This window comes from Molothrus ater, chromosome 6 (genome assembly GCF_012460135.2).
Source record: "Molothrus ater isolate BHLD 08-10-18 breed brown headed cowbird chromosome 6, BPBGC_Mater_1.1, whole genome shotgun sequence".
NCBI classification, from domain to species: Eukaryota; Metazoa; Chordata; class Aves; order Passeriformes; family Icteridae; genus Molothrus; species Molothrus ater.
Window position 1 is genome coordinate 56,204,729 of NC_050483.2, and position 27,591 is coordinate 56,232,319.

General features: G+C 44.3%; 1 protein-coding gene across 1 annotated transcript in view; it reads left to right on the forward strand.

Annotated features, from left to right (window-relative positions):
* Window positions 1–4,501: 4,501 nt before the first annotated feature.
* Window positions 4,502–27,591, forward strand: part of KCNH5 (potassium voltage-gated channel subfamily H member 5) — a 162,335-nt gene continuing 139,245 nt past the window's right edge. The window contains exons 1-3 of the mRNA XM_036383946.1: window positions 4,502–4,607; window positions 17,749–17,872; window positions 24,737–24,843. Coding sequence (XP_036239839.1) covers window positions 4,535–4,607; window positions 17,749–17,872; window positions 24,737–24,843 — 304 coding nt within the window. The 5' untranslated portion in view covers window positions 4,502–4,534. The remainder of the gene's footprint in view (window positions 4,608–17,748; window positions 17,873–24,736; window positions 24,844–27,591) is intronic.

The window sequence follows — 27,591 nt, forward strand, 5'->3', positions numbered from 1 at the left end:
AAAATGCAGAAGATATTCAATGGTGCCTACAAAGCACCAGCAGATTAGTGATGAGCACCACACACACAAAAAATTAATCATGCCATCCTTGAGCAGAGGTTGGCTGGGGTCCCAGGAAGGTGGCACAGGGCCATGTTGGATGAGAAGTGTAAAAGGGAGAGGCTTAGCCATTATCCATGCACTGAGCCATCCTCAGTGCATCCCAGGTGCAGGATACACAGGGAGCCTTAATTCTTCCTGATTCCTGTGTGCTTGACTCAGCTGAATGCTGTTGCTTGCCTTAAGTTCTTCATTCCTTTGCTTTGCACTGCCAATGGGACTGAGGGACAGGACATTCATAACCTCCAGGTCTAGCTGTCCAGACTTAACTTGCCCAACACAACAGAGAATAAAGAATTCTCATTGGTGCCAAATTAGAACCCAGCGAGTACTTTAGGTCTGAGGTTTCATCAATACTTTCCATCAATTTTTATACCAAAAGCAGCGAGTTTTGTCAAGTTTTTATTGATTTCCTGTCTGCCAAAGTGCTTTTTCAAATTTGTAATGGGGTAAGAAGCAAAACCCCTCAAAACAGGGAAGGAAAGAAACAGCAACTTTTTATTTTTAGGAAAGAAACAGCAACTTATTTCCTTCCTCCCCCTCTCTATTTTTTGTCACCTAAGTATTTTTCTGGTATTATCAGCCGCTGCTGTGAGCAGAGGTATTTCCTCCTTTTTGAAGGCTACTGTCTGAAGACAATGCAGAAATGCAGATCTGATGCCATCCCCTTAGCAACTTTCAGACTCAGATTCCATTTTTATAGTGAGCAGGATGATGGGCTCAGAGATGCTGTTTTCCTTCCTGCAGATTTCTGACAAACCTCTCCACAGTTCTTGGGTAATGTTCCTGGAGTCAGTAAAAAAAACCCTGACCTAATAGTCCTCCTTGCTGAGGAGAAGTTGCAGTATGAGCTCCCCTGTTGTTCTACCCCAGTATCTGACAACAGATGTACTTCACTCACGGAGAGAGATTTATTAAGGGTCTAATGCCTCTTAGCAGAAAAGTCTCTTCTATCACATCCTTTGGTGTAGATTTTTTTGCCTTTAAGGAGAAAACTCTACCTGCTTTTCCCCCATTAAATGTTAAGGATGCTAAAATGAAGGACGTTAAATCCTTCAAATGTCTGTCTCTGGCATTTGTTTCCCACTTGAGCTGTTGTTACAGTAATACATGCAGGTCATTGGAAATCAAATAGTGCTAACTTGGAGTTCATATGCACCAATCACATTGTTCATAACAAAAGCTGGCGTTCATCTTGATGGTGGTTTTTAGAATGGGAAGTCTTCTGTGTGCACCTGGGCTAGCACTCAGCTCTGAGCCCTGCCAAGGGTATCCCATGACTCAGCTCTGCTCACAACATTTTTAGACCTACACGGGTGAGTCTCACTGGGTCCCCAGGGCGGTCCCAGGGAACCTGACTCACCTTGTTACACACAGCACTGAGAGCAAAGGAGATGTGGAGCTGTTCAGCAGCTGGGATGTGCCAATGACTCAGGCTGTTGGATTGGATCAGTGCCTGACCTGTTTATGCTGCTCTGTGTCTCCCTCCTCTCCTAGGAGCCCTGGGAGCGATGATTCTTCAATTCATAAATTCACAGAAGACACATTTAAAGCTCTGTGCTGTGAATAAGAACCAGTTCTGAAATGTTTAATAGTCCCTGAAGGAAAATAACCCTCTCCTGTAGGTTTGGATTCCAAGGGTCAGCTCTTCACCACGTGCAGCTGAACTTCATAGTGTGTGCTGTCTCCACTTGCTGTGGGAGCTCGGTGCTTGCCCACTGATGGGTGGATTTGGGGGATTGTGCCTTTTGTAGAAATACCAGAAAAGAGGAAAGTCACCCTGAGCAGGTGCTTCAAATTTCAGAAGAAAGGAAAGGGTGAAGCAGAAGAGGAAGGAATCGTGACTACTTTTACTCTGGTACAGCAATGTGCTCATTCCCTTTCTCCCTTTTTCCTTTTAGGAAAGGAAAACTCATTTCTTCCCTTAAAGAAACAAAGTTTGAAAGCCAGGAAGAAAGAAGAACTAGGAATGCTCTGATCATCCATCAGGAATGTTGTTACATTTAGCTTAAACGACTTTTTTTTTCCTTTTTAATGTTTTAACAATTAATTAATTCCTTAAAATTGAAACTGTTTTGACTTACGTATTCTGGAAAAAAAAAGGCATTTTGAATCACAGTGGGTCTTCTGCCACACTTGAGAACAGCAGGTTGAGACTGGGGTATTTTTGATGTGGAAAGAAGCTCCCTAGCTGTCTTTTTCCTACTTACACTGACCTCAAACCTTTCTGACAGTTTCCTGCGTGGTGGTTCGATGCTGTTTCCAAGCACAATTTGAAGATTCCCAAAAGAAGACAAGAGTCTCTTTGCAGTTCCCAGTTTGCTTTCTTTGTCAGACTTTTCTTTTCAAGATTATCTTTAGCCTTGTCCAGCATTCCAGGAGAAGAAAGAAGTGTCCTCTGGAGTTTTTTGCACCCTTGGTATAGAAACATCTCACCACGTCTTGCCATTTCTATCTGATGTCTGTGACATTTAAAGATATGTTTTCGGAGCTTGTCCCTCTCCATAACCTATTGTTTAATTAGTGCCACTGGAAATACAGCAAGAGAACTTAAAAACAAGGGATCTGAAGTTGAGGAGATGGAGTAGGGAGGGTGAACTGACTCCTGGGCATGAAAAGTTTAGTGGAAAGGGTGAACAAGAAGGAGATTGATGAAAAGGGGAGTGTGAGGGCAAGTAGCAAGTCTAGGTTTCAAAATGAGGGTGGGAAGTGAGTAGAAAAATTCAGATTTGTTGGGAGGGAGGGAACTGAGGAGCAAGAGGTCCTGGCAGCACTGTCCAGACAGATCAGTCACTCAGTATTTGCCTGTGCACAGCTGGGTTAGGCGAGCTACAGGTCACTTGAAACAAACAAAGGTGTTGCCCTCCACCATCCGATTACCAAGAGAAAAATTCCCCTGCACCTCGGGGCAGCACTCAGCAGGAGCATCTTTTAAACCACACCGCTCTAAGGAAAGCCCTGAAGATGCCAGACCTGGGAGGAAAACAGGAATGTTTGACAAATCGGGCATGGTTCACACCTCAAACTTGTTTTCTGTCAGCATTCCCAATTGAGCTGTTCCTAATTTGCATGTGTTTAAATGAAAGGAAAACCAGACATTTTCCAGGAACAGCAGTAGTGGCACCCAGGAAAGTGCTGCTCCGGCAACAGCTCCTGGTGTTGTAGAGATTTTAAACTTTAAGCCTTGGAGTGCGGGTGACCTCAGTGTGCCTTGCTGGACCAAGACTCAAGCACAGGAAGGAGCAGGTGTTGCAAGCAGAATAAAAAAATAAATAAATTGATTTTTCCACAGTGGAATGATGTCCTCTGGGAGAAGCGCTGCTGCTTGCGCCAAGCAGGGCAGGAGCGTGCGGCACAGCGGGATGTGCTCCGCAGAGCGTGCTCCTGTTCTGGACAAACACTGATTTTCCATGTCTTATTCCTTCTACCATCCTTGCCTGTCTGCAGCAGCATGCTAAATTAGCAGAGGCAGAAGCAGTAGGTCGAGAAATTCCTTCTAGGATTTTACTGTCCATAGCTTTAAAAAATACTGTCCTAGTCAAGAAAGGGCTGGAGGGAGGAGGGCGGCTGGGTCAGGAACAGGGCAGAGCGGACTCGGGAGCTCGGGTGTGGCGGCTCCCGGCACTGACTCACCTGCTCCTCTGGGGCTCCGGCGCGGCAGAGCCTGCTCCCTGAATACGAGGAGAAAAGAGAAAATACGAGGAGAGAAACCCCAAATCCGCCTCCTGTTGCCTCGCACGGAGAGGGGGGAATCCTCCAAGAAATGTCTTGATGCCTTCAGGCAAGGCTAGTGGCGTTTAACACGTTACGTTGCACTTTGCGTTTATCTTTTGCGGGCAAAGCGCGGCCGCCTTCCCGTGTGCCACACAAGCATTCCCGAGTGTTTTCCCTCAAACCCAACCGCTGGGGAAAAAAAAACAAAACCCACACAACCCAAAGAACAACCACGGACAAAACAACGTACAGATGCAAAACCAGGGCGTTTGCTGAGTTTCGCTCGGGGCAGAACTTCGCAGGGGACCAGCGAAGGCGGGGTGGGGTGGGGTGGGATGCTCGGGGGATGCTCGCGGACTCCGCGCGGTGCCTCCCGCATCCTCCCCATCCCGGGCCGTCCTTCCCCATCCCCTCCCGTCCCCCCCGCATCCTCCCCATCCCCTCCCGTCCCCCCCCATCCCCGGGCGTCCCCCGGGCCGGCGGGGCGGGCGCGCAGGCGCAGGGGGGGCGGGCGCGGCGCTGGGAGCGCGGAGCGCGGCGCGGCCCCAGACCGCGCTGCAGCCGCCGCGGGGGCGCCACTACCATGAGCGGCCGCGGCCGCCCCTGCGCGACTCACGGGCACCGGGCGCTGCCGCCGCCGCCGCCGCCGGCCCCCCCCCCGCCGCCGCCGCCGCCGCCGCTGCCGCCGCGCACCCCCGGCCCCCGAGCCCGGCGCTGCAGGATGCCGGGGGGCAAGAGAGGGCTGGTGGCACCGCAGAACACCTTCCTGGAGAACATCGTCCGGCGCTCCAGCGGTGAGAGATCCCCCCCGTCATGCGTCCATCCGTCCGTCCGTCCGTCCATCCATCCATCCCTCGGTCCCTCCGGCGTTGCCGCGCCGGTGGGTCCGTGCCAAAGCGGTGCCTTCAAGGAACGCGATCCGCTCGTCCCCTCCGGAGCATCCCCTCGCGGTCCTTGCCCTGTCTCCCCGCACTTCTCACATCGCAATCGCTACTGCCAATTCGAACCTTCTTCTCTTTTATGATTATCTATTTATCCTCTTCGCTCATCGTGTCTTTAAATTTTTAAATATTTTTCTTCTTGTTCTTTAGTTTTGTAATAATTAGGACTTGCAACTATTTCCATTCAGGGGGTTCAAAGTTTTTTTGCAATTCTGTGGCACTTTAAAGTCTGTGGCAAAGGTGCCGGGAAAGCGGTGAGGGAGTGCCTGTGGTTTGGATGATGGCAGTCCTGTGGCTGAGCAAATGGGTTAAGAACTGTCTGCACTTGGTCATTTATGGCTCCTCTGTTAGGTGAATATTTACAGGGCTAGTTCAGGACTGTGGCATCCAGTTATTCCTTGCTGCCGGACTTAATTTCACCCTTTCTATTGCAAAGCAGTGATCAAGAGCACTGTACACAGCTCCATTAAAGTTACGATGTGTTTGCAGCCCACTGCCTCTTTGGGTGTGCTGGTGTAGATGCTGCTTTAGGCAAGTCCTGTGCTACTTATATTAATTTTTTAATGTAGTTTTTGCACTGGCACAGAGCTACTGAGACATAGGAGTGTTTGCAAAATGTAGGAGAGCTTGGCTTTGGGTTTTGCTAAAAGATAACTCCTTGGTAAGCCCAAGTTTAGGATGATGCTGCCATGGGGAAGCACTGCTGTGCCAGCGTACACCTGGGGACAGGAGTGGGAAAGGTGAGCAGAGCAGAGCATAGAGAAAAATTACTACATTTAGTATTAATCAAGACACCAATGGGTTGTGAAATTATGCTGAAAAATGTTCCTTTCCACCTTTCCATTTTGCACAGTGCTGGATGTACCTCTCAGTCACACCAGTGTGGTCTGGTGTGCTGGCTTGGAGTGGATTTGGACAGCAGGTAGTGAACTGGTGATTCATGGATTTTCCTCATGAGCAGGAGTGGGATGAGGAGTTGGAATTTGTTTTAAAATGTTGTGTGTTAAAATGCCAGCTTTGTATTAAGCTGTTTTTTGGGGTCTTCCTCCCTGTTGTGCTGCCTCTGTCAGTTCTGTGGTCGGCAGCTGACTCCCTGTCAAGCCCTGTGGCTGCCCGATCTCCAAGAGCTGCTTTCCCACAATAGTGTATTTATTTCCCAGAATATTAAATGCAGGCTTAATTAACAGGCATTTATATAGCACTTTCCCTCTGACAATTTCAAAGTGTTGGGTGGAATTTAATTACACTTCACGGCTCCTTGTGGAAGAGGACATACAGAGGTTTTCTCAACCTGTTCATCCAATTGTGGCGTGAATGGGGGCTTGGGGCATCACAGCTGATTTCCCTAGGTCAGGCAGCATGTCAGTGGTAGGGCTGGGAGCATGGTTTGGGAATGCCATGGTTTTGTATCATGCTTTAATTAAATCCCACATCCTCCCTGGTGAAAGCTCAGTAAAGCTTTGGACATCAAAAACTGGAAAAGCTCAGAAGGCTTTTGAACATTATACTTAAAAAGAATGTATCCCCTCCAGTTTTTAACCTGGTTTAATTTAGGAGCATAAATCATGTTGATCTGGTCATTCATTCTGCTTTTTTTATGCCACTGATGATGTCTAAGCATGGTGCTCACTAGAGAGGTAAATCTTCCCTGTTGGACACAAAGAGGAAAGTAGATTGGGAATTTGTATTTAACTCATGTAAGTTGTCAGTGTTGTGAGCTGAAACATGATTTAGTTCTTATTTTTGTCATCCAGCCTTATTTATCTTTTATAGAAATAGTAATTTGCATTGGATTCAGTGCTGTTTAATCCAAACTTAATAGTATACACTGGAGCAAATCTGGTTCGAGTATCTGCCAGTGCTTGGAAGAAGACAAGGATTTGGTCTGCTGGGCTTGTTTTTAGACTTGGATTCACCAAGTTCCAAGGGATTTTTCATTGACAATTTGAGGAATGGGATGAAGGAAAGACTGATGATTGTTTTTTAAAATACATCTTCAACATTCCCCCCAAAAGGTTTTCTGTCACTGTTCCTGGTTCAGGAACATCCTCTTTTGAGATTTGTCACATTTATGCAATCCCACTGCACTTCTTGATCATAAATCTTTTCTTAACAACCAAGAGAGGGTTTGTAGGTACAGGTAATAACTTCTATTAGGCTAAGGATACTGCTGAAAAAAATCAGGCAGGTATTTCAGCAGATAGGCTCTTCTTCAGGTGAAATAGAAGCAATGGCTTCAAAATGAAGTGTTGATGGAGATAAATTACTCAGAGTTACCAGAGATGGATCCTAATAACAAAATTTATAGACAGAATTGTAATAATTTTAAAATGTGGAAAGTCAGGACTGGGAGCGGTGTGCAGGCTTGGTGTGGTGTCTAGCCTGGTGTTAAAAGCAATCATATATAAAATTTTCAGCATTATTTGGGCACTTTCTCTTTAGGAATGTCATGAACCCTTCCTTTTTACCTCATCTTTGGCTGCTCATCAGGTTAAAATTGTGGGAGAAGCCCTCACAGTGTACAGCCATGAGCAAAGCACCAAGGAGCCGAGCAGAAAGAAACGGGGTGGCTGTGGCTGGGCTGGCCATGAAATGGTGACCAAGGCTCTTTGCCCTCTGTGTGGGAGACTGGGAGAGCTGGGCTGCCCTGCTGGATGCCTCTCTCCATGCCAGGGTGTTTGGGAAGGATGGAGCTGCTGTCAGAGCGATGGAGAGGTGCCCACCGTGTTCCCTTGGGGGAACAACGTCTCCTTTTGGAGACAGTTTTACACCTTGGAGCTTGTGAAGTGTTTTAGGTCAGCGTTGAAGGTTGGTTTATGGGCAGCATCACAGGCTGCAGGTCCTTCCCAAAGCATGGGGGGTGCATGGCAGCCTCTGCTTTGCAGGGTCTTTGCCCTCATCACAGCTGAGCTCCCCTTAAGGAGAGCCAAAGCCCACAGCGAGAGCCCTCTGTCCTTAGGGCTGCTGTGCCTGGTGAAAGGGACAAGCAGACCTGTCTTCAGGGTAATCTCAGTGCACTCCCTGCAATCTTTATTTTCCCCCTTTCTTCTTTTAAAGCACAGGAAAAATACGCTGAGGCTTATCTGAGGCTCACAAAGGTTGATACGATCTCGCTCCAGCCTTGGCTGTGCCCTAGATCTTAAGAGCACCAGGTGTTTTGCTGAGCTGAAAGGTGTTTTGTGAGAGCACTGGGCTAAATCACATTAAGGTGACTGCCTTTTATTGCCATTAGTATTTGGGATGTTTAATAAGGACCATCCTAAGGGCAATGTTCTCTCCCAAGATGTTCTCAGCAGGCTGTGCCCATTATTACTGATATTGTGTTCACTTCTTCAGTGCATTCAGAGCTCTGAGTGATACTGACCTGTGCTCAGCACTGTGCAAGTGCAGAGGGTACAGAATTGGGCAAGTCTCTAGATCAGGGCTGGGATTTATGGACCTGTCCCATGGGCAGAGTCACCCAGCAAGTTGAGCCATACAAGTTTTGTTTCACTTACACAAATTCTATCAGCAGAAAAATTAAGTATATGTTAATGGCATAATTTGCTTTTATGGTAGAGCATGTATTTGTGGAAAGGGTGAGTCTTGGCAGCAATCTGCAATAAAGACTGCTAACAGTTTGGAAGAGGGGATGAATTTAGTGAAAAACTATATAATCTTACCTATATGATAAGAATCATCATTATTTGATATTGTTTCTGTTGCAATAACTCTTAGAAGCTTCCTCATGAAAGTGGGTCTTTTCACAAATGCATTTTTACACTGGGATGAAATTTTGGCTCTCTAAGGCTTATATGGGAATTTCAGCACGAGTTTTAATGAAGCTAGCATTTTATTCCTGGCCTTTTTCAGCTTTATGCTGTGTTCCTAAAAAGCAATTCCTTCCCACAGACCTTTATGCCCTGCTGGGTCCCTGTGACTGGTGGGTGAAAGGATCAGCCCTGTTCACAGGTGGTTTTTGCCAAGGCAGGTTACTTGGAAAGGAAGGGGAAACAAGTGCCACATCTGTATCAGTAAGACACCTTTCTAATTGTTATTCCACTGGTATTACAGCTAAAATAAGTGTCTCTTGTCTCTTCTGTTCTTACTAGCTGTGTAGGGTTCCTGTCTTCCAGGCAGGGATGTGGGACGTGATGCATGTGGGCTTCTCTCCCCTGCATTAACCCAAGCTGCATTTTCATCTGGCACCCATTAAATCACACATGCTGCACAGAGAAAGTTCTTTAAAGCAAAGTACTTCGGGTTTAGTGGGTGTCTCTCACTTGGGATCCTCTGAGAAAAATGCAGAGCTCAGCAGTTCCCTAAATCCCTGCATGAAAGCAGGATGCACCGTGGGGTGAAGGTTTGCATCCTCCAGTTCAGCTCAGAAGTTAAAGAAGGGATTGCCAAGGTGCTCATGTCATTGGGGTTTTCTTTGGCATTCGAAGGCACAGGGTTCCTTCTGCAGTTTCTGTGACTGCAGGGAGCTTGCTGACACATAAATCAATGCAAAGTGGATTTTTACACTGACAAGCATTACTAGATGACATATGTGAGGGGTTTGCAATTGCAGACACCCTGTTTTCCTTGCTTTTCAAGTGGGCTCGCTGAGCACAGACAGATTAAGCATCTCTGTTTGCTGCTGCTGAAATTAGGGGAGTTCTGAACGGTCTAAAGCGTTTATTTTTACTTCTAAAAAATAGTTATGGAAGCTCTGTGCCATTTTATTTAGAAACTTAGAGAATGCCATGTTGTTAGTGAAAGGAAAAGCTGGATTTTCTTGAGATATGATCAGCTGCTTTGTGGTTTTATTTCTAATTGTGGCTCTGCTTTCCCTTCCTTCCTTCCTTCCTTCCTTCCTTCCTTCCTTCCTTCCTTCCTTCCTTCCTTCCTTCCTTCCTTCCTTCCTTCCTTCCTTCCTTCCTTCCTTCCTTCCTTCCTTCCTTCCTTCCTTCCTTCCTTCCTTCCTTCCTTCCTTCCTTCCTTCCTTCCTTCCTTCCTTCCTTCCTTCCTTCCTTCCTTCCTTCCTTCCTTCCTTCCTTCCTTCCTTCCTTCCTTCCTTCCTTTTTCTTATTTTTCTTTCTTATCTTTCGTTCTGTTTTTGGTGGGGTGGTGGGAGAGGTTTCCATCCTCTCTTTTTGGGGGAAGTTTGAGAGCTGCTGAGCGCTTGCCACAAGAGGTCACTGCAAGAGTTGCTGCATTCCCAGGTTAATGTTGAAACCTGTGAGAAGGAAAATAATTACATTGATTTTTTTTTTTTTAGGAAACATTCAGGTTTTCTTGTTGCAGCTGGAAAGAGTTTGCAGCCAAAGAGTACTCTCAGGAAGTGGAAATACATTTAATTAGCCTGTTTTATAGAGTGCTGTCTGGTGGTAAACTGGGATTTTAAGTTATTCTCTTGGATAGCTGAAGGAAATAGGATTTTCTGATTTGATAACATTAAATAATAGAAGATTTTGGAGTTGGTACTCTAATAATCTGCTTTTCAGATAAAAAAACCAGGACAATACTTGTTTAATCAGCACACTCAGGGGACTGGCTATTGGAACTGCTAAGCCCTGGCTATCCCAAGTGCCCAGGGCCTGACTCCCCACCCAGGAGGGGTTCTGGGATCAGTCCTGTGGAAAGCTTTGCTCCAGCCCCTGGCACAGAGAGGAGAGCACAGAGGCTGCAGCTGATTTTCTGCCCAAGCAGTTTTTTGGAGAAGCAGCCAGGCCCTGTGGAACTTCAGCCAGGACTCGCTCAGTGTTTACAAGAGGAGCCCTGTGTCTGAAGAGCTCCTGGTACCACAATTTTCTCCTCTGGGAATGTGAAGGCAGCACTTTCATTTGTGTAAAGCTGCAAGTCTGGATTCTGCTTCTCCCTGAGGGTACCTGTGTGCCTTGAGTGAGAGCTACAGCGTGCTCCAGTTTGAATTTAGTCCCAGTACATCTATGTTGTGTTCTGCATAATTTTATTAGAGAGCAGATTCAGCAGTGGCATTTAGATGATAACTGGGATAGGTGAGGGTTAGTTTAATTCTAGGATAAATGGATGCGTGGGGGAGAAACTGTGATCAGAATTGTGTGAAATGTCATTTTTTCAGGTAATTCATAGAGATGCTCTCATGTCTTTACTGCCTCAGAGCTCTTCCTGGGGTCAGTGATGTGCCACAGGAAAGGCAGGGGCTCTTTGTGGGCTTCCACATTCCAAGTGACTGCAGTTCATTTTCTGACTTTTGAGGAGGAAAATTTCAGGCAGGCCCTAATTTTTCTTCTTGAGCTCACTCGCTAAATTGCTGAAAGCTGCTGTGTTCCCAGCTGAGTGGCTTACATGTGGATTTAATATTTCAGCCAGGGCTGGATTATTCATCTTCTGTTTTAGTTGAGGAGCACGTTTTTGAGGCAGGAAGTAGATAATTTCAGCATAGTCAGTGTGATCACACCTTGCTCTGGCTTTAGCCCTCTGCATCTTCATAATATGAGCATTAAATAAAGACAACACTGGCACAGAAAGATGACGTAAAGAGTCAGTCCTTTGAGAGGGTTTTTTTTGTTTTTTTCAGGCAAGCAACACTTAATGTACTGGGTAAATTGGATGACACTGATGTTTTGCATGCTTTAAGGACACTGGGGAAACACTAGCTTTGTTAGAAAAGAGCGCTGTGGTTTTACAGACAGGAGTACAAAGTGCTGGTGGAGGTTGTGCTTCAAGAGCAGAGGTTTGTCTGCAGCCAGCCCCAGAGCTGGAGGGATGCTGGTGCCTGTTGAGGCAGATTTCAGAGGGCTGTGCCCTCCAAGAGGGTTTAGGATCTTCCTCTGTGTTCCATGGGGATGCAGCACATCTGCAGCACGTGGCTGGAGTCAGCAGAAGAAACATCCGGGATTGTCAGGGCCAGGACTTGCGCAGAAAAGCGAAGAAAATTAAAAAAGAGACGTTTTTTATTGCACCTCTCCTGAGCACACCCTTCCCAAGATGCTCTAAACAAGTCTGCAGCAATTTGCTGACCCTGTGTAGTTTTGAGGAGAATCAACTGACAGCAGTTGAAGTGGTTTGGGGCTTTTCTATTAGGGGAAAAAAAGGCAAATTGCAGATATTTCCCAGCCCCCATGAGGTCTGAGCTGCCTTTGCTGTGCAGTGGAAGGTGGCAGTTCTGAAGCTCTGTGTAAAGTTGACAGAGGTAGGAATTTGCTGCTAGATGAAAACGCTGCTGCTTTTTGTTATTATAATCATTACTGTTGTTTGTGTTCTGCTACTACTTTATTTTCTTTAGAACCTCTTTTCAGTGGTGACCTCTCTAAAAGAGGTCAGTTGCCAGTTTCCTTGAGAAGAAAGGGAATTCTCAAAAATGATGATTTAAACAATTTTGGTTGCAAGTGGTACCCAAACATTCTTGAGAAAAGATGATTAGAGACAATGTTTCTCACTTGGTTAAGCATATCTCCTGGAATGATTTAGCTCTTCTTGCTCTCCTGTCATTACATAACAAGAATTTTACACTGCTTTAGGCATTTTGTTAGTTTAAAAAATTGCTCGCCCGCTGTGGTCTTTTTATTTTGTTTTAATAACAAACACAAGGCTCAGCACCGTGTTGAGTGCCAGCTACTGCAAGATAGAGTAAGATTAAAAGCTTGCTGCTCTACAGCATAGGCTGCCTTTATACAAAAGAGCCTTTTTTACAAAATAAAATCGTGGCAACAGCAAATGCAGTGCCTTTTAAAAAATTGTTTTCTTCAGTTGTGTTTTCCAACGTGAAGTTTTGCTGACTGAATGCCTCTAATACCCTGTTTCCTTGCCATCAGCATTAAACCTTGCAAATAGGAGAGTTATGTTAGTTAATAAAAAGCCTGCTGCCTTCCTGAGAGGAATCTGGCAACTCTGAGACAGATAAATCTGCTGGCAGACCCTGCTTTCCTTACAGACAGACAGACAGACAGACACTGGTGTTCAGAGGTGTTCAGTCAAGGAGCATGCACAACCTACAGAGCTGTGATTTGGGTTCCCTACAGCGCATCAGAAAGGGGAATGGGTGGAGAAGATGGTTGGTGGAGGCAATGACATCAAGACAAGCTTAGAAATAATAAAAATTGGCCTTTTACCTGTAAGGAAATGGGATGTGGACGTGCACTTTCAGTGCATTGGTGAAATCCAAGAAGGATGACCCATCACCAGGGATTTCTGGATAATCATAATGTGAGTTTTGAAATTAGCTGCATGTAAGTGTTTTCAGAGTACAAGATACCACACCATGGTCATCTGGATCCCAGTTTCCTGGAGTTTCACCACATGCTGGATCAGACCAGAGCCTGCCAGAGTTACTGTCCTGCTTGCAGCAGTCACCAGTGTCTCTCTGACCAGTGGGGAGGTCCCCAGCTTCTGTAGAAAAACACTTGTGAGGTTGGGAGCTTCTCAGAGAGAGATTTTCCTTTCTGGCCACAGCAGGGATGTTGCACAAATTTTGGTTTACAGCACCTTAGAGATGACATCAGCTGTATTTGTGCCCTGCCATTCATAACTTTGGCTGTCCTTGGCAATCCCTGCTGTGATCTTTCAGTGAAGTTGTGACATAATTAAAGTAAATTCATGTGTTCTGGTGTAGGTGTAGTGGCTGGATTCACTGATGCCCAGTTAAAAGTAACTAAACTCTGTTAAGAAACACTTTTTATTGACAATACCTCCAACAGAACATATTCTCTCAAAAGACTTGCTTGCAGAATAAAGTTCTTGTCTATTGGATCTGACAGGAATGTGGCTATGGAGATTCTAGTGCTGCTGCCATGCCCATCACCCTGCCATTCCAGACATTTTCTTAGCTCCTTTTTCTTCTGAAGAGGGCCTAAAACTCCCCCTTTATCTGTCAAAGACTTGAGCAGGGAAGGAGAGGTTGCCTCTCCCATGAAGGGAGTCTGAACACCTCCAGTTTTGGCTGCCCTGTGGCAACTGGAGATGGAGATAAAATGAGGTTTTTTCCAGCCTTTGTCTCTTACACCTGGTTCAGGCAGCCAGCTGGAAATCAGACAGAGTGGAATTTGCCATAGACTTGTGGAAATAATAATCAAAGATACAACTGTGATGACCTTTCTTAGCCAGGAAATCATGAATCTGAACTTTGGGAATATGAAAGTCAGCCATGCAGGATTTAGTCCAGAAATGGCTGTGGATCCATCCTCATTGGAGGGAACTGCAGAAATGGACTTTCAATGAATAGTTAGCGGTGATAACATGATTTTATAAAATTACAGTCAAAACCAGAGAGGTTTTCTCAAAATGTCCTGTCATCCAGTACACAGTTTGGATTTTTGCAGCTGGGTATGGACTGGCTCATGTAGAATTAAATCTGCATGGAGTTATGATTTGTTACTGTAGAAATAGGGAAGAATTAATGGTGTCTTGGCTGAAGAAAATAATGACTCATGATAAAATAGGAGGCAGGTTAAATACAGAGGGTCCTGTGAACACTGAGATTTGGGTACTCAATAAAACTGAAGGGTCAGACACTGACCTGTTCTTCCTTCAATTTTATCAAGTTGCTCAGTGAGCAGCTGCATTAATGAAACATGGATTCCTGTGGATTTGTGCATGCACTTGGATTTATTGGTCTCTAACAAGAGGCAAAGATTGATTTAATATTTTCCTTTGACTGGAATTGCACAGACACACACACACACACACACATACACACACACACACAGATATTGGTACTGGACCTGGCAGTGCTGAGTTTGCAGTTGGGCTCAATAATCTTGGAGGTCTTTTCAAACCTAAAAGATTCTATGATTCATTTTCCTGTGCTGAGAATGGATGAATGAGCTTTGCTTCATTAGGAGACAAGGGTAAAGGAAAAAAGTCAATTAAGTAAAGGAAAATTCAAGGGGACAAAAAAAACCCCCACTGTCTAAAATCTGGTCAAGTTTCTAATATGAATATTATGGATCTGATCTAACATTAAAAATTAAAAATACTAATATCTACCAAGATGTTTCTAGTGTCTTTTTTACCTCAAACTTTATGGGATTGAAAAGAAAAACAGACCCACAACAATTTGTCAATAGCTTGGCTTTACATTTTGTCCCCTCCTAAGTTTCTTGTGTGGATTTGATCAGTTTGTTGAATGCCTTATCAAATATTTTGAGACCCTCAGGTGCAAAGAAGTATAAAATCTATAGAAAACAACCATTAAATGCTATTTACCTGGCTGCACCACATATCTTCTGCTGTGTGCCCTGTGTCGTGAAACAGGGATGTGGTGGGAGTACCCAACTGAGTTCATGTCTGAGGCTGGGGAGGCCTTGCAGGAGCTTTGTCTGCTCTTGGACTGTGGCCCTCTGGGGAGCTCAGGGATGTGCAGAGCATCCCTGAGTGCATCATCACCAGGCTGTGCCTTTTGTGTCAAGGTGTGTTGTTGGAAGCCAGGACATCCCTCTGGCTGTCCTGAGCAGCCCAGACCCCTGCCAGGGGGCTCAGAGACCCTGGCACAGAGCCCAAGATGCCCCTGTGGGTTTGATTATGACCCCTGGAGCAAGTTACCAACCTTAGATGAAGATCTGCAGGCCATGACAAATTAAGTAGAATGAGAGTGAATTTATCACAAGGTGAAAAAACAGATTTTTGGATTTTTAGAATGGGGGTTGAGGGTGCAAGATGGAGGGATCTGGGTGTGTCCAGCCTTTCTCCTTCTTCTTCTTGGGCTCCATCTTCTGCTGTGATGCTGGCACTTTTAGATTGGTTTACAGTAGAAGCTCACTGTCTAACATAGGCGATAGGTATTGGAAAGTAATTGTAAACGTTGTACATGTAGTTTTTGGTATAAAGACATAAACACTGCCCTGGGGCAGGCAGAGTGCCTGGAACTGTCCTGCTGGATGGACCTCGGCAGGGCAGCAGGAAGAATTTTACAGATAAGGAGCAATAAACAACCTTGAGACAGAGAAATGAAGAGCCCTGACTCTTTCTTCAAGCACTGGGCTGGGAAAAGAGACTTTCCAGCTTTTCTTGGGGTCACTCTGACCAGCGAGAGATCCCAAGAGCGTGTGAGCAGAATTTCGGCCAGAGATGGTTCTATAAAGACAATCTTTCCAAATCTAACTTGCAGCCTTGGGTTGTGTCCCTGTGGGATGGGAAATTCAGAATTGCTGATGCTCCCAGCACCTCCAGCTTCTGGAGTGTGGTGGTGATGGGGTGGCAGCCATGGGGACAGCCCAGGTTTGGGGGGTTGGGGGTGTCTCCCCTTTTCCAAACTGGAGGTGCTGCCTAATGACAAAAGGAAAAAAGCCTTGCAACAGTGTTGAAGTGGTAAAATAAAAAGCAACTCTTTAATGAAAGCTGCAAAATACGGTGCACAAATACGGCTCTGTGCACACATGAGAAAAGATTTTCACAATTTTTTTTAAGGTTAATTAATTAGTGTATCTGGCCAGTGCCTCCAATAGGAAATCAGTTACCCCAGTAACCCACCCTTGGGTCAGCCCTTTGGAGTTGCTCCCAGGGCTTCTTTGCCCTATTTTCTTGTTATATTTTTTAAGTTCTGGTGGAAAACAAAACGTCCTTATGAGAAATTCTCTCCTTAAGTATAAGATTAAACAGAATTTCGAGAATGTGATAGAAAAGGGTTTAGCTCATTATGTGAAAGGGCAGGAAAAGTACTAGAAGGTATACAAATATTAAAAATCTACAAGGCTAAAAATATATGAAAATATGTAAAAAGCTAAAAAATCTTTAGATATCAGTGGAGATGCAGGTGTGGGGGGACTGCAGCCAGTACAGTGAGATGAGCTCCAGCAAACCCAGGGGCCCAGGGGTTTGAGCTGGTGGAATCCAGGGATATTTTATGTAATGCTCAGGTTTTACTCTGTGTCTTCTGCTGTTTGTAGACAGGGCATCTTTCTGGGCAGGAAAGCAAATTTTTAAAGTTGACATTTAGGCTTAAAGACTATTTGTAAAGGATCTGAATAAATGCCTTGAGTGTAAAAGTAGATTTCACAAAATCTAAACTTCTATTTCTTCCATTGGTTGGCTTTTAAATATTTTAAAATCTGCTTTTCTGTGAAAATCCAATAATCTCCAGATTATTTTTTTTTTCAAAATTCATGCTTATAAAGAAAAAAGATAGAATTACTGTTTTTTAAAATACATGTTCCATATCCAATAGAATAATATTTGCACAATGTACAATCCAGTCACAGTTATAAACACTCTGAGTAGGGCATGTGTAGCTCATGCAAACTCAGTGTCACTATTATGTTTAAATCAGTATGCACACCTGAGTAAATGTCTGTTGTTGTCATAACCATTCTTTGGCTATTATGAGGAAAATTTGTAAAAATATCCCTTTTTTTCCCCACCAAGAACTGCTGAAAAGAACATTTCCTGTAATTTTTATGCAGCAGTGATTGTTAATAGCTACATTTTAATAGCTTTTTAGCAGCAGTGAATGGGACCATATAGTTCCATAGCTGTAGTGAAAATGGAATTGAAAACTAACAGTAAAAATAAGGAAAACTGAAGATTACCATGGACTGCAATTTTAAAACATCTGCTTTCCCCAGCATCACCTGGCACTCTGTCCTTCATCCCAGGGATGCTGGCTGTGTCCTGCAAAACAGACTCAGACCTGTCAGGAAGAAAAAATTCCTTCTCTCAAGCAAAAGAGTCATTATCAGCTTTGGTCATGGATACAATTCAGCATTTAAAACTCAGTTTGCCCGTTAATTTAATGTTGCTTTCAAGATATGTATCAAATAAAAATAAAACGTGCTGTCTTGCCCAGATGTGGTTAATAAATGAATGCTTTCTAAATTGTTAAAGTATTGGGGCTTATATTGGTGTTTTGTGGTGTAGGAAGCTCCTTGCATTGCCAGGAGTTATCCTGTTTGATCCCAAATTCTTTTCAGATGTCCACTTGGATTTCCCTCTGAAACGCCAAGGTAGAAATCGCTGTCACAAAAAACTCTGCATCTGCTGTGTAACACAAGAAGGATTTCATTGTGCTTTGCCACTGACAGCAGCCCTTTCTCCCTTGTGCTCTTTGCCTTTTCAGAATCCAGTTTTTTGTTGGGAAACGCCCAGATCGTGGACTGGCCCGTAGTTTACAGTAATGACGGATTTTGCAAACTCTCTGGATACCACCGGGCTGACGTCATGCAGAAGAGCAGCACCTGCAGGTATGCCCATTGCCTTTTTTGCTGCCCCCTGGTGCACTTGGAAACTTTTTAATCTGCTGGGAAGAATGGTGAGGGTTTGGGAGAAAGGATTGAGGTAAGAAAGGCACTGTTTTGTGGGTGTTGAAGTCTTAAAAGAGGATTTAAATGAAGCTGATACAGAATTTATACAGCTCACGACTTATACAGAACATGGTATAAAGCACCTTGAAATTTATCCTGGCTAGTATTGGTGAGAATACACTCTAGCTAATGGTCCAGTAAAGAGGGTGGGGTTTTAGGTGATATAGTTCAAAGGCACTTTTGCTAGATTGTTCTGAGTTCTGCTGTTGCATGCCAGGAGGCAGTGGGCTCTTCTGCTGGCCCCTATTATTAAGCACACACAGAGCCCAGTAATGCACAAAGTGCATCTTTATTCCCAAGAGAGTGATTAGGCTGCTGATATATTTACTCTAAGCATTGCAGCTTTATGGCTTTTTTCTTTTATTGGTGGTCTTTCAGGAGCCAGCAGCTGTGATTTGTGGCTGGATGTGCATTTGAGCTGTGCCTGCTGCCTCCTTTAGAAAGGGATGCTTTTGGAGGAGGACTGGATCCCTGATGTGTGTAAATGTGTGTGAGCAAAGCAAACAAGGGACAGGGGCAAGAAGGGAGGGTTGAGATACAAGTCTGTGTAGGTTTTCCCTTTCTGCCTTCAGGGACTGACCAGTTCAGGCACTGGGGACAGAGGATGCAATGTTTGGAAGTGTTCAAGGCCAGGCTGGACAGAGCTTGGAGGAACCTGGTCTGGTGGAAGGTGTCCCTGCCCATGGCAGGGGATTTGCATCTTTAAGGTCCCTTTCAACCCAAACCATTCTGTGATTCTGTGATGATTCTGTGATCTAAAGTGTTGATTTCTGGGAGATGATGCTGCCATACACTGGTGATCAGCTGGCAGGGGCAGGGTGGGCAGGGAGCCTGTCCCTGGATGGCAGTCACTGCTTCCTCCAGAAAGCAACACGTGCTGGTTATTGTAAACAAGGTGCCCTGACAAAGGCAGGAATGATGCATCTGACTCCATGTTCTCAGAAGGCTCATTTATTACTTTATTACGTTATATTATATTAAAGAATACCATGCTATACTAAAGAATACAGAAAGGATACTTACTGACCTGTGTTTGCTGTGAGCCAGTGCTTTTATAGCCTGTGCACATTAAAATAATTACAAAACCAGAATGGGATTGTAGGACACTGTTGAGGAAAGGAAGGTTTAGCAATACCTGTCTGATAATGATGCACATGTGCTTCAAATATTGAGGGGACCAAAAGGTTTGTTCCATCTGGGTGCTTACCGTGAACATGATAATCTCCTGTTACCATTTATAAGGATCCTGTTTTGAGCACATTCAAACAGGTCATTGAGATGAATTGTACAAATTGAGGAGGAATAACTGTGGAAAATGGAATTGGTAGTAAAGATTGTTTTTTTTTTCTTTCACCTTCATTCTAGACACCCATATCTGGATTTTGAGGGGAGCCCTCTCTAGTCAAGGCATGACCAGCACTGTTGTGTCTGGCTCTTGGACAGGCTGGATGGGGCTTTGAGCAAACTGGTCTGGTGGAAGATGTCCCTGCCCATGGCAGGGGGTTGGAACAGGATGATCTGTAGGGTCCCTTCCAACCCAGACCATTCAGGGATTCTATGAGTTACATGAGCAGAGAGATGTTTCTAACTTGTTGGGAGACATTCCAGAGCTGTAAGAGCTGGACAGATTTTGGATTAAGTGAGAGCTGGACAGATTTTCAGTGTAGGTAACATGGAACATGCAGCCTTCCAGAGCAGCTGGAGCTGCTCTCTGATGAGAGGTGTGGAGATGGTTGGTATTAAAGGCCAATGGTGCCTCCTTAGACCATTCAGCAGAATGCCATTGGAGGTTTTTTTGATATCTGGGGCTATTATTTACAGCAGTTTCTGAGTCAGGCTCCCAGTCCAGTTTTGCTATGTTATGTCCAGATTATGTTACATTATATATAAAATTTGATTTAGATGCAGGGTTTGTTTTACTGCTCTAAGACAAGTGCTTTGGGCTAAGAGTGCTGTGGTGCCACCTCCTTTGGAAGGGTCTGCTTTTCAATGCCAAAAATCCAACCAAATTAAATATACAGATACAAACAATGTATATCTAGCTCCTGATCCAAGTTGTTTTTATTACTGATCATGAGTGTGATAAAAGACAATTTATAAATATTGCAATGTTTGGTCAACTGGCCTCAGGCTTTAAGTGTTTCAAAATCATCTTTCAGCCCTACTTTTCTCCTGATAGTCCAGTGAGAATTCACTATATTCTCTTTCCCACCCTATCCCCTGCATTGGGACTGTTCATGTGCTGTGTTGGTGTGGCACTCATGGACATGGTTTAGTGATGGATGTGGCAGTGTTGGGTTAGCAGTTGGATTTGATGATCTTAAAGGTCTTTCCCAACCTAAATAATTCCGTGGTTCTGTGATTTTAAGTCTTAGATGGTCTTGCCTGATACAGATTACAGGGAGGGGTGGATCAGCTGAAGGCATTGTAGGTGTGAGTGAGTTTTGTTCCAGCTCAGGCAGTGAGCTAGTCCTGTGACAGGCTGGTAATTCCTTTGAATTTGTACTTCTCTCATCTTTTTAATCAGCAACAGGATGCTCACTGGCAGGAAAATCACTTAGAAATCCCTCACAGTATGAGTGCCAGTCTCCTTAGTTTCACAGGCACTATATAAAAAGCACATTGTACATAGGAGTCAGGCTATATTGGGTGGTGGGAGTTGATATCTGTTCTTTCTGAGCTCACATGGCACTCAAAACTGCATGTGTAGCTTGGGCTGATATATAGAATAATTGGTATAAGTGAGTGCTAAAATGCAGAGAATTTTTAGGTGGAAGAACTTTTCATCTGCTGTGCCAGGTGAAAATGAGCTGGCAGTCCAGGAAGAATGGGGTTCATGTGTGACTGAGACACCTCTAACATCCATTTAACCAAAAAAAGCCCTGCCTGGAGGTGTAGGTCAACCAGCATCCAGGAAAATCACTGTGCCCAGTTGTCCCCAGACATGACCATGTGTGTCTTCATGAAAGAATAAACAGTTGTAAAACACTGAAATGCAGTTTAATGTTGCAGGTTATTTCAGTGTTCTCTAAATATTGCTGCTTGTCAGCTAAGCTCTGTGATTTCATCATACCTTAGGAAGAGCAGGCATCCTTTAATGGACCCACCCTGGCATTTGGCACTTGGCATTCACCTCAGGCTTTGCTCTGCTTGCCTTTCCTTGCACATGAGATTTTCACAGCCACTGTTCCCACTGGAACACTTGGTCAGCATCTCTGCCCTGCCTTGTTTTGATTTACTGGCCTGACAAGTGGGATTAAAAACCAGTCTGCAAGGGAAATCCTGGCTCCAGTGAAGCTAAAGGCAAAATTCCCACTGTGCTCAAAGAAATGGGATTGTGTGTGGTGGGTACAGCTGGACTTGAAGAAGGGTGGATTTGGTGCTGGGATGGCACCTCTGTGGCCTGAGTTTTGTGTTCTTGCAGTGCCAATGGTGTTTGCTCTTCACCTTGCAGAGTTTTGAAGCTAAATGTGTACAGATGTGTATCTGTATTTGCTGTTCCTGCTCTGTGGGTGTTTGTCTCCTGTAATTGATGCCCTGTCTGCTTTTGGATGAAGAGAGCTGTAAATTTGGTGTAGGGTTGGATGCCTTCTGTGCTTCACTTTTCCTCTGTCCTGGATAACTCCAGTCAAAGGAAGGAGGAATTTTTGCAGTATGCTGCTGCCCTGCAAACCCAGACCTGCTCTGATGCTGCTGCTCTGCATCCTGGCAAAGGACAGAGCAGCACGATGTGAACCTTCAGATGAGGCTTTTCTGTGCCAAGAGATGCTTTAACAGGAAAGTGGGAGCCCAGGCATCCTAAATGACAACTGGTCTGTTTTAGAGGTGGAGAAAATATCTAAGATTGTGCCTCTCTCTCTGTGTACTTCAGCAAGTCTTGCTTCTCTTTGATAAGTGTGTTTTCTGTGTAGTAAGATTCCCAGTAGCAGAGTGGGTTTGATATTTATGTCTTGTACAGCTTGCACTCAAGGCATTTGACAAGCACAAAATAACAAAAAAAAAAAAAAAAAGAAAAGGCAGAAAAAGACAGAGTGATTGACTAAAGAAGTAGGAGTCCCTCCATGTGTACAAAATAGGACAGACTAAATTAAATTAAACTTGTGATAAGCAAAAATCTTATATAACTCATGCAGTAAAAGGCTCTGAGGTTCCTTTGGTGCTGTTAAAAATTGCCTTCTGAAAAATGTTTTTATTGTTCCAGAAGCCTTTAAAATGTCTCTTTATGTGTGAATATAATATGAGATTTGAGCATTACAGGTTTACAGCAGCAATAAGCTGCTTGTAATTTAAAACATAAAGTTGATTGATCATGTTCTGCAGCACTAACTGGTATCGTCCACCTCTCATCATCAAGTAGGATTTGTCATTTTAACACTAATTAGTGATGACTTTCTGTATTATAAATGATGGAAAATCAAGCACTCAACAAATTCTTGCTATTTTTTCCTTCAGGATTATGAGAAACATTGTTTTAAGTCTCAAGAAAACAAAAAAGAGATGCATCAGAGCATTAAAAAGGCATAGATTAAAAAAAAAAATGAAACTCTTTTTGTTGTCCTCTCCTGTATAAAGGTATAAAAGATTATCAGGTGAAATGGGAAAAGGCAGATCATTTGAAAAGCAGCAGCAGGCTGTGTTCTGCATGTCCTCGAGACACCTGTGCATGTCAATGACAATCAGGGCATTACTGAAGCCTCGTGCCTGGGTAAAACCATTCCCTGCTGTCAGCTCCTCTGGTGGCACCTCCTTTGCCATCCCAAAGGTGACACTACCCCAGCACTGCCACCTTCACCATGCAGCCACGTTCCCAAGTGCCACATCCTCGTGTTTTCTGAGCACTTCCAGGGTTGGTGATCCCACAGCATTCCTGGGCAGCCTGCTCCAGTGCCTGAGCACCCTTTCAGTGATGTTTTTCCCAATACCCCATCTAATCAATGCCTGTGCCTGTGTTAGCAGTGGAGAGGAAGCTGTAGTGACACTCAGATGTTGCAGCCACTCTGGTGCCTCCATCACCCAGACCAGGTGTTGTGTTTGCTGGGAATGTCCCAACAAAGGCAGGAATGATGAATCTGACTCCATGTTCTCAGAAGGCTAATTTATTACTTTATAATATTATATTAAAGAATGCTATACTATACTAAAGAATACAGACAGGATACTTATTAAATGCTAAAAAAAGCTAATAATTAAAACTGGTGACTTTTTCTGGAGTCTCAACACAGCTTGGCCCTGACTGGCCAAAAAGTGAAAACAACTCACAGCAGAATCCAATGGAACAATCACCTGTGGGTAAACAATCTCCAAACACATTCCACGTGAGCAAAACACAGGAGAAGCAAATGAGATAAGAATTGTTTTCCTTTTCTCTGAGGCTTCTCAGCTTCCCAGGAGAAACATCCTGGGTGAAGGGATTTTTTCAGAGAATGTGAATGCTACAACCAGGCACCATCCTGTTGTGGGAGCAGCTCCATTGCTTCCCTGGGCTGGCTGTGAAGGGAAAAGATTCATGGTCTGGCCTTCATTGAGTACTTTAATGCTTGCTGAGCCTCTAACCACTGTGTTGTTTTATTGTTTCTTTCAGAGCAGTAGACATAAAATAAATGTTTATTGAACCTTTGGAGGTCTGTTGATCAATAAGAGAAGCTGCACTGAAACCACAGAGGCACTGAGAGCTTTTCCCTTTCATATTCTCGGGGTTTTCTGTTGTAGGTTTCATCTGAGGCTCAAACTGTTTGTGAACTAAGAGAATGGGGGGGAAAAAAGTCTGATCAATTAAAAGTATATTCATCCAAGTGTCTGGAAGCTTTTATCTGATGCTCCATTTTCTTTCAGTCCTGTAATTGGGAATTTGCACAGAGCAGCTTTCACTTATTTTTAATCCAGGGGAGAATGACAATAAAAGCCTGGCTGTTTCCTTACAAAGGCTGTCAAAAGCAAGGTCAGGGGGTTGGGTTTGCTTACACCAGCTGGAGGTCTGACCTGGAAAAGAATGCAAAGATGAGATGCTTAAGTGGCAAGAAATAGCAGAGTTAAAATTACATTTTTATATTCTCAGCCTGGAGAGAGATGAGTCTCCAAAAGCTTTTTAGTATTTTCCACTGAACTATTAAAGAAATGCGGTATACAGTAAGGAAAATGAGGATGAATTTGGTTGTCTGATAGTAGTGCAGACATAGCTACACATTGCAGTCATTGCTCCTCACTGTTTAAATCCTACCTCTATTTGGATTGGTATTTAGTAAAAGAATTCCAAATATCTTATTGTCCCAGATGCATCTTGACACGATTAGATTTGCATCCATTGGTTCAGCCAACAGCCTTTACCTGTAGTAGCTTACATCCCTCCTCCAGAAGGATTTTCAGGAGGATTGAACAAAATTTGGGAGATTTTAGAGGTTTTGTTCAATTTTGTCTGTTTTGACAGGAATACTGCCATGGCCTGCAGCTGTGGTGATAATGGTTTCATAAACTGTCAGCTTTTTCTAACCTTATATCCTTAAAGATATACTCAGTAAAGCACTTAATGAAGCATTATGTTGGATTTATTTCCAGTAAGAAGGTGGTCATGGTTACTCACTATTGTAGGTGTCCTTGTGACACTCTAAATATTTAAGTGGAGTGTAAATCATAATTAAACCTTGGTAAATGACAGTTCATAGCATCTTTAATGCTTCTGCTATTTTGGGTGACTGTAACAATGTTGTTGCTTGTCTAGAAAAAAAGAGAATTTTTTTCTTTTTTCAGTTTTATGTATGGTGAACTGACAGACAAGAAGACCATTGAAAAAGTCAGACAGACTTTTGACAACTATGAGTCAAACTGCTTTGAAATTCTCCTCTACAAGAAAAACAGTATGTATACATTTGTGTGTGGTGCTGGGAGTGATAAAGCATATTTAAAGCATGCAATAAACTGAAAGAAATTTTCATTTTGACATATGGGTAAATTTGGGGCAAGATTTGGAGAAGAAACAGGCATTTTGGTTGCCACAACTCAGAAAGAGATTTCTCTTTTCAGGCCAAGCATTCAGATTGCCAAGAATAGTAGTTGTTCCCTGCTGTCTCTAGTCTGACTCCTTCTTTCAAAAATATATTTAGTTTTGAGGATTGTTTCCCTGAAGGGAAACTGACTGGGTTAAGTGAAAGGAAATGCTGAATGAGATTCCCCCACATCCCTCAGGAAACTCCCCCATGTCTCCAGAAGTGAGAAGCCAGGCCCTGGTTGTGGAGTGGCTGCTCCTGGTGGTGTTGAGATGCCTCTTGTGTGTGTAAACCAACACGTGCCAGCTCTGGGGAGAGCACTAAGCTGGCACATGGCCCAGGGCTTAGTTAGAAAAACAGGGACTTCCATGGCTCAGTGAGATTCAGGGCCTCTGTTCCTTCTTCTTGGTGGCATTGGGTTTGCAGGAAGTTGCCAGAACTGGAGATTTTCTTCATTTTGTCTTAACCATGAGCCATTCCAGCCACATTTTCTGTCCTGGGCAGTACTAGCTTGTTGATTTAGAGCACATTCTGAGCACAGCCCGTGCTGTTCTGTGGCCTCCTGCTGGACTTGTGCATGGTGAACAGATCTGCTCATCTGGTGGTTGTGATTCCTGTTGTTGTCAGTGGAAATGAGCAGCCTCCTTCACTAGCACAGGCCATCTTCCAAGATAGAAAGCCAAAATTCAGATTAAAGGTGCTGGTTCCTCTATCTGCACAGAATTAGTCCAGGTGACTGGATTGGTGGCCAAGAGCAGCCCAAGACCAATCCTGATGGAGATGTTCTCAGTTTGGCTCTCAGTACAGGGTGCGGGTGCTGTGTGGGGCTGGGGATCTTCCCCCCTGGTTCACCTGCCTGGAGCCCAGAATCTGAGGCCATGCTTCCCCTGGGTGGGCTTTGATGCTCACATGGGGTTGACAGAGCTTTGCCTTTGATGCTGACAGGGGATTACCAGAGCTTTTCCCTGCATGCTGGGGCTGGGGGAAGGGAATGCTGTGCCTCAGGAAAGAGCTCCCTGTGCCTGACTGCCCCATTTCACTGCAAACTCACCCAAACCTTTCATGACATTGAAGGGAGCGTCCTGGACACCTCCTCTGATGCTTTACCTCTGCTTTCCCTTTTCTAGATTCAATCTTCCTGTGTGGGCACTAAAATAGCAGGAAATGCCTGTAGAGTTCTCAGTTCTGCCTGCATCAAGGCATTTTAGCCAACATATTAATTAAAGAGAGAAGGCAGAGCAGCTCTGAAGTCCAGCTGTTCCTGCAGGTGCCCAGGGGAGCCCTCCAAATGACCTCTCTTTGGTTCCTAAGCATATGGATGTGTCTATTCCACAGATCTTCTGCTTCTCTTCCCATTTCCTGTGCATTCCAGGTCACCTGGATGTCCCCTCACATCAGGGGAATCTCCTGGGACAGGCTCATGTTGGGTATCTTTGCCAGTGGTGGTGCCCAGCACTGCTGTGCCCTGTGTCCATGTGATTTCCAAAGTGGATCCCAGAGACCCTGTGCTCGCTCCAACCCTGGCCTCTCTTAGTAAATGCTGCTCTTGGCTCTTGCTCTAGAATGGACCTGAATTTTATTCCTTCCTATTTTATTTATGTATAAAAAGAGAAAAGTCTTCTCGTGGTGACTTTCCTGTAACAAGGCAGATGCTTTTTTGCTTTGGGTTGTGGATTGTCTGCTGGAGCTTGATGATGCTGCAGAGATTTATTGAGCTGCAGTTACCTTAATAAAATCTTCACCTTTGCCCAGATCTCCAAGCCTACACTTTCCATAAATTATGCAGGATTACAGAAGGACTTTATGGAAAATTACTCAGTATTTCTCTCTGGGTTTGAGTCACTTCCCATCCATAACATCTGTTGTCAGCTTTCTTCTCCATTGCCCAAAGCCCAGAACCTCAACCCCTCACTGATGCTAACAGGCTCACTCTGGGCTCAGCAGCTGCTGTGCTCAGGGTTTCCTTCCATTTGTCATTCTCTGAGCCTTGTGGAAGATGCTCCTTAGGAAGACACTGCCTGCTAATCCACCAGCTGAAAATTGGAGCAGAGAAGGAAATAAGGATTAGCTATCTGTTGGTATGAATGTACTTCTGCAGAGTGTAGGTGTGGAAAGGCTTGTGTTTATCACCTACATGAGGCTTGCAATGCCTTCAGAGCACCCTCCCACCCACATTTTCAAACTGAAGGTCCAGATGTGCTGTGAATTTTTGATAATGTGTTACAATATGGGGTTATTTTGTTGATGTTGGGTTTTTTTTTGTTTGTTTGGCTTTTTTTTGCCTTTACCCATTCCCTTTTGCTTCTGGCAGAGGGAGATTTTGAGGTTTTCAGGTTGTTTTCCCATCCTTCTCTGCTGTGTTAGAGATGATCTTTAAGGGCTGATGTTCTCTTGCAGCATCTGTTTCACTGCTGCCTTCAGCATTCCCCTTGGTGTTCTAACCCAGCTTGTAGATTCCAGCTTCAAGACTTGAAAGCTTGCTGCAACTCTCTTCTGCTTTGCTGCATTCCCTTATTACATAGTCCTTACATATGCCCACACAACTATTCACCAACCACATTAGGCATGCCTACATATATATATATATATATATATATATATACATATATATATATATAT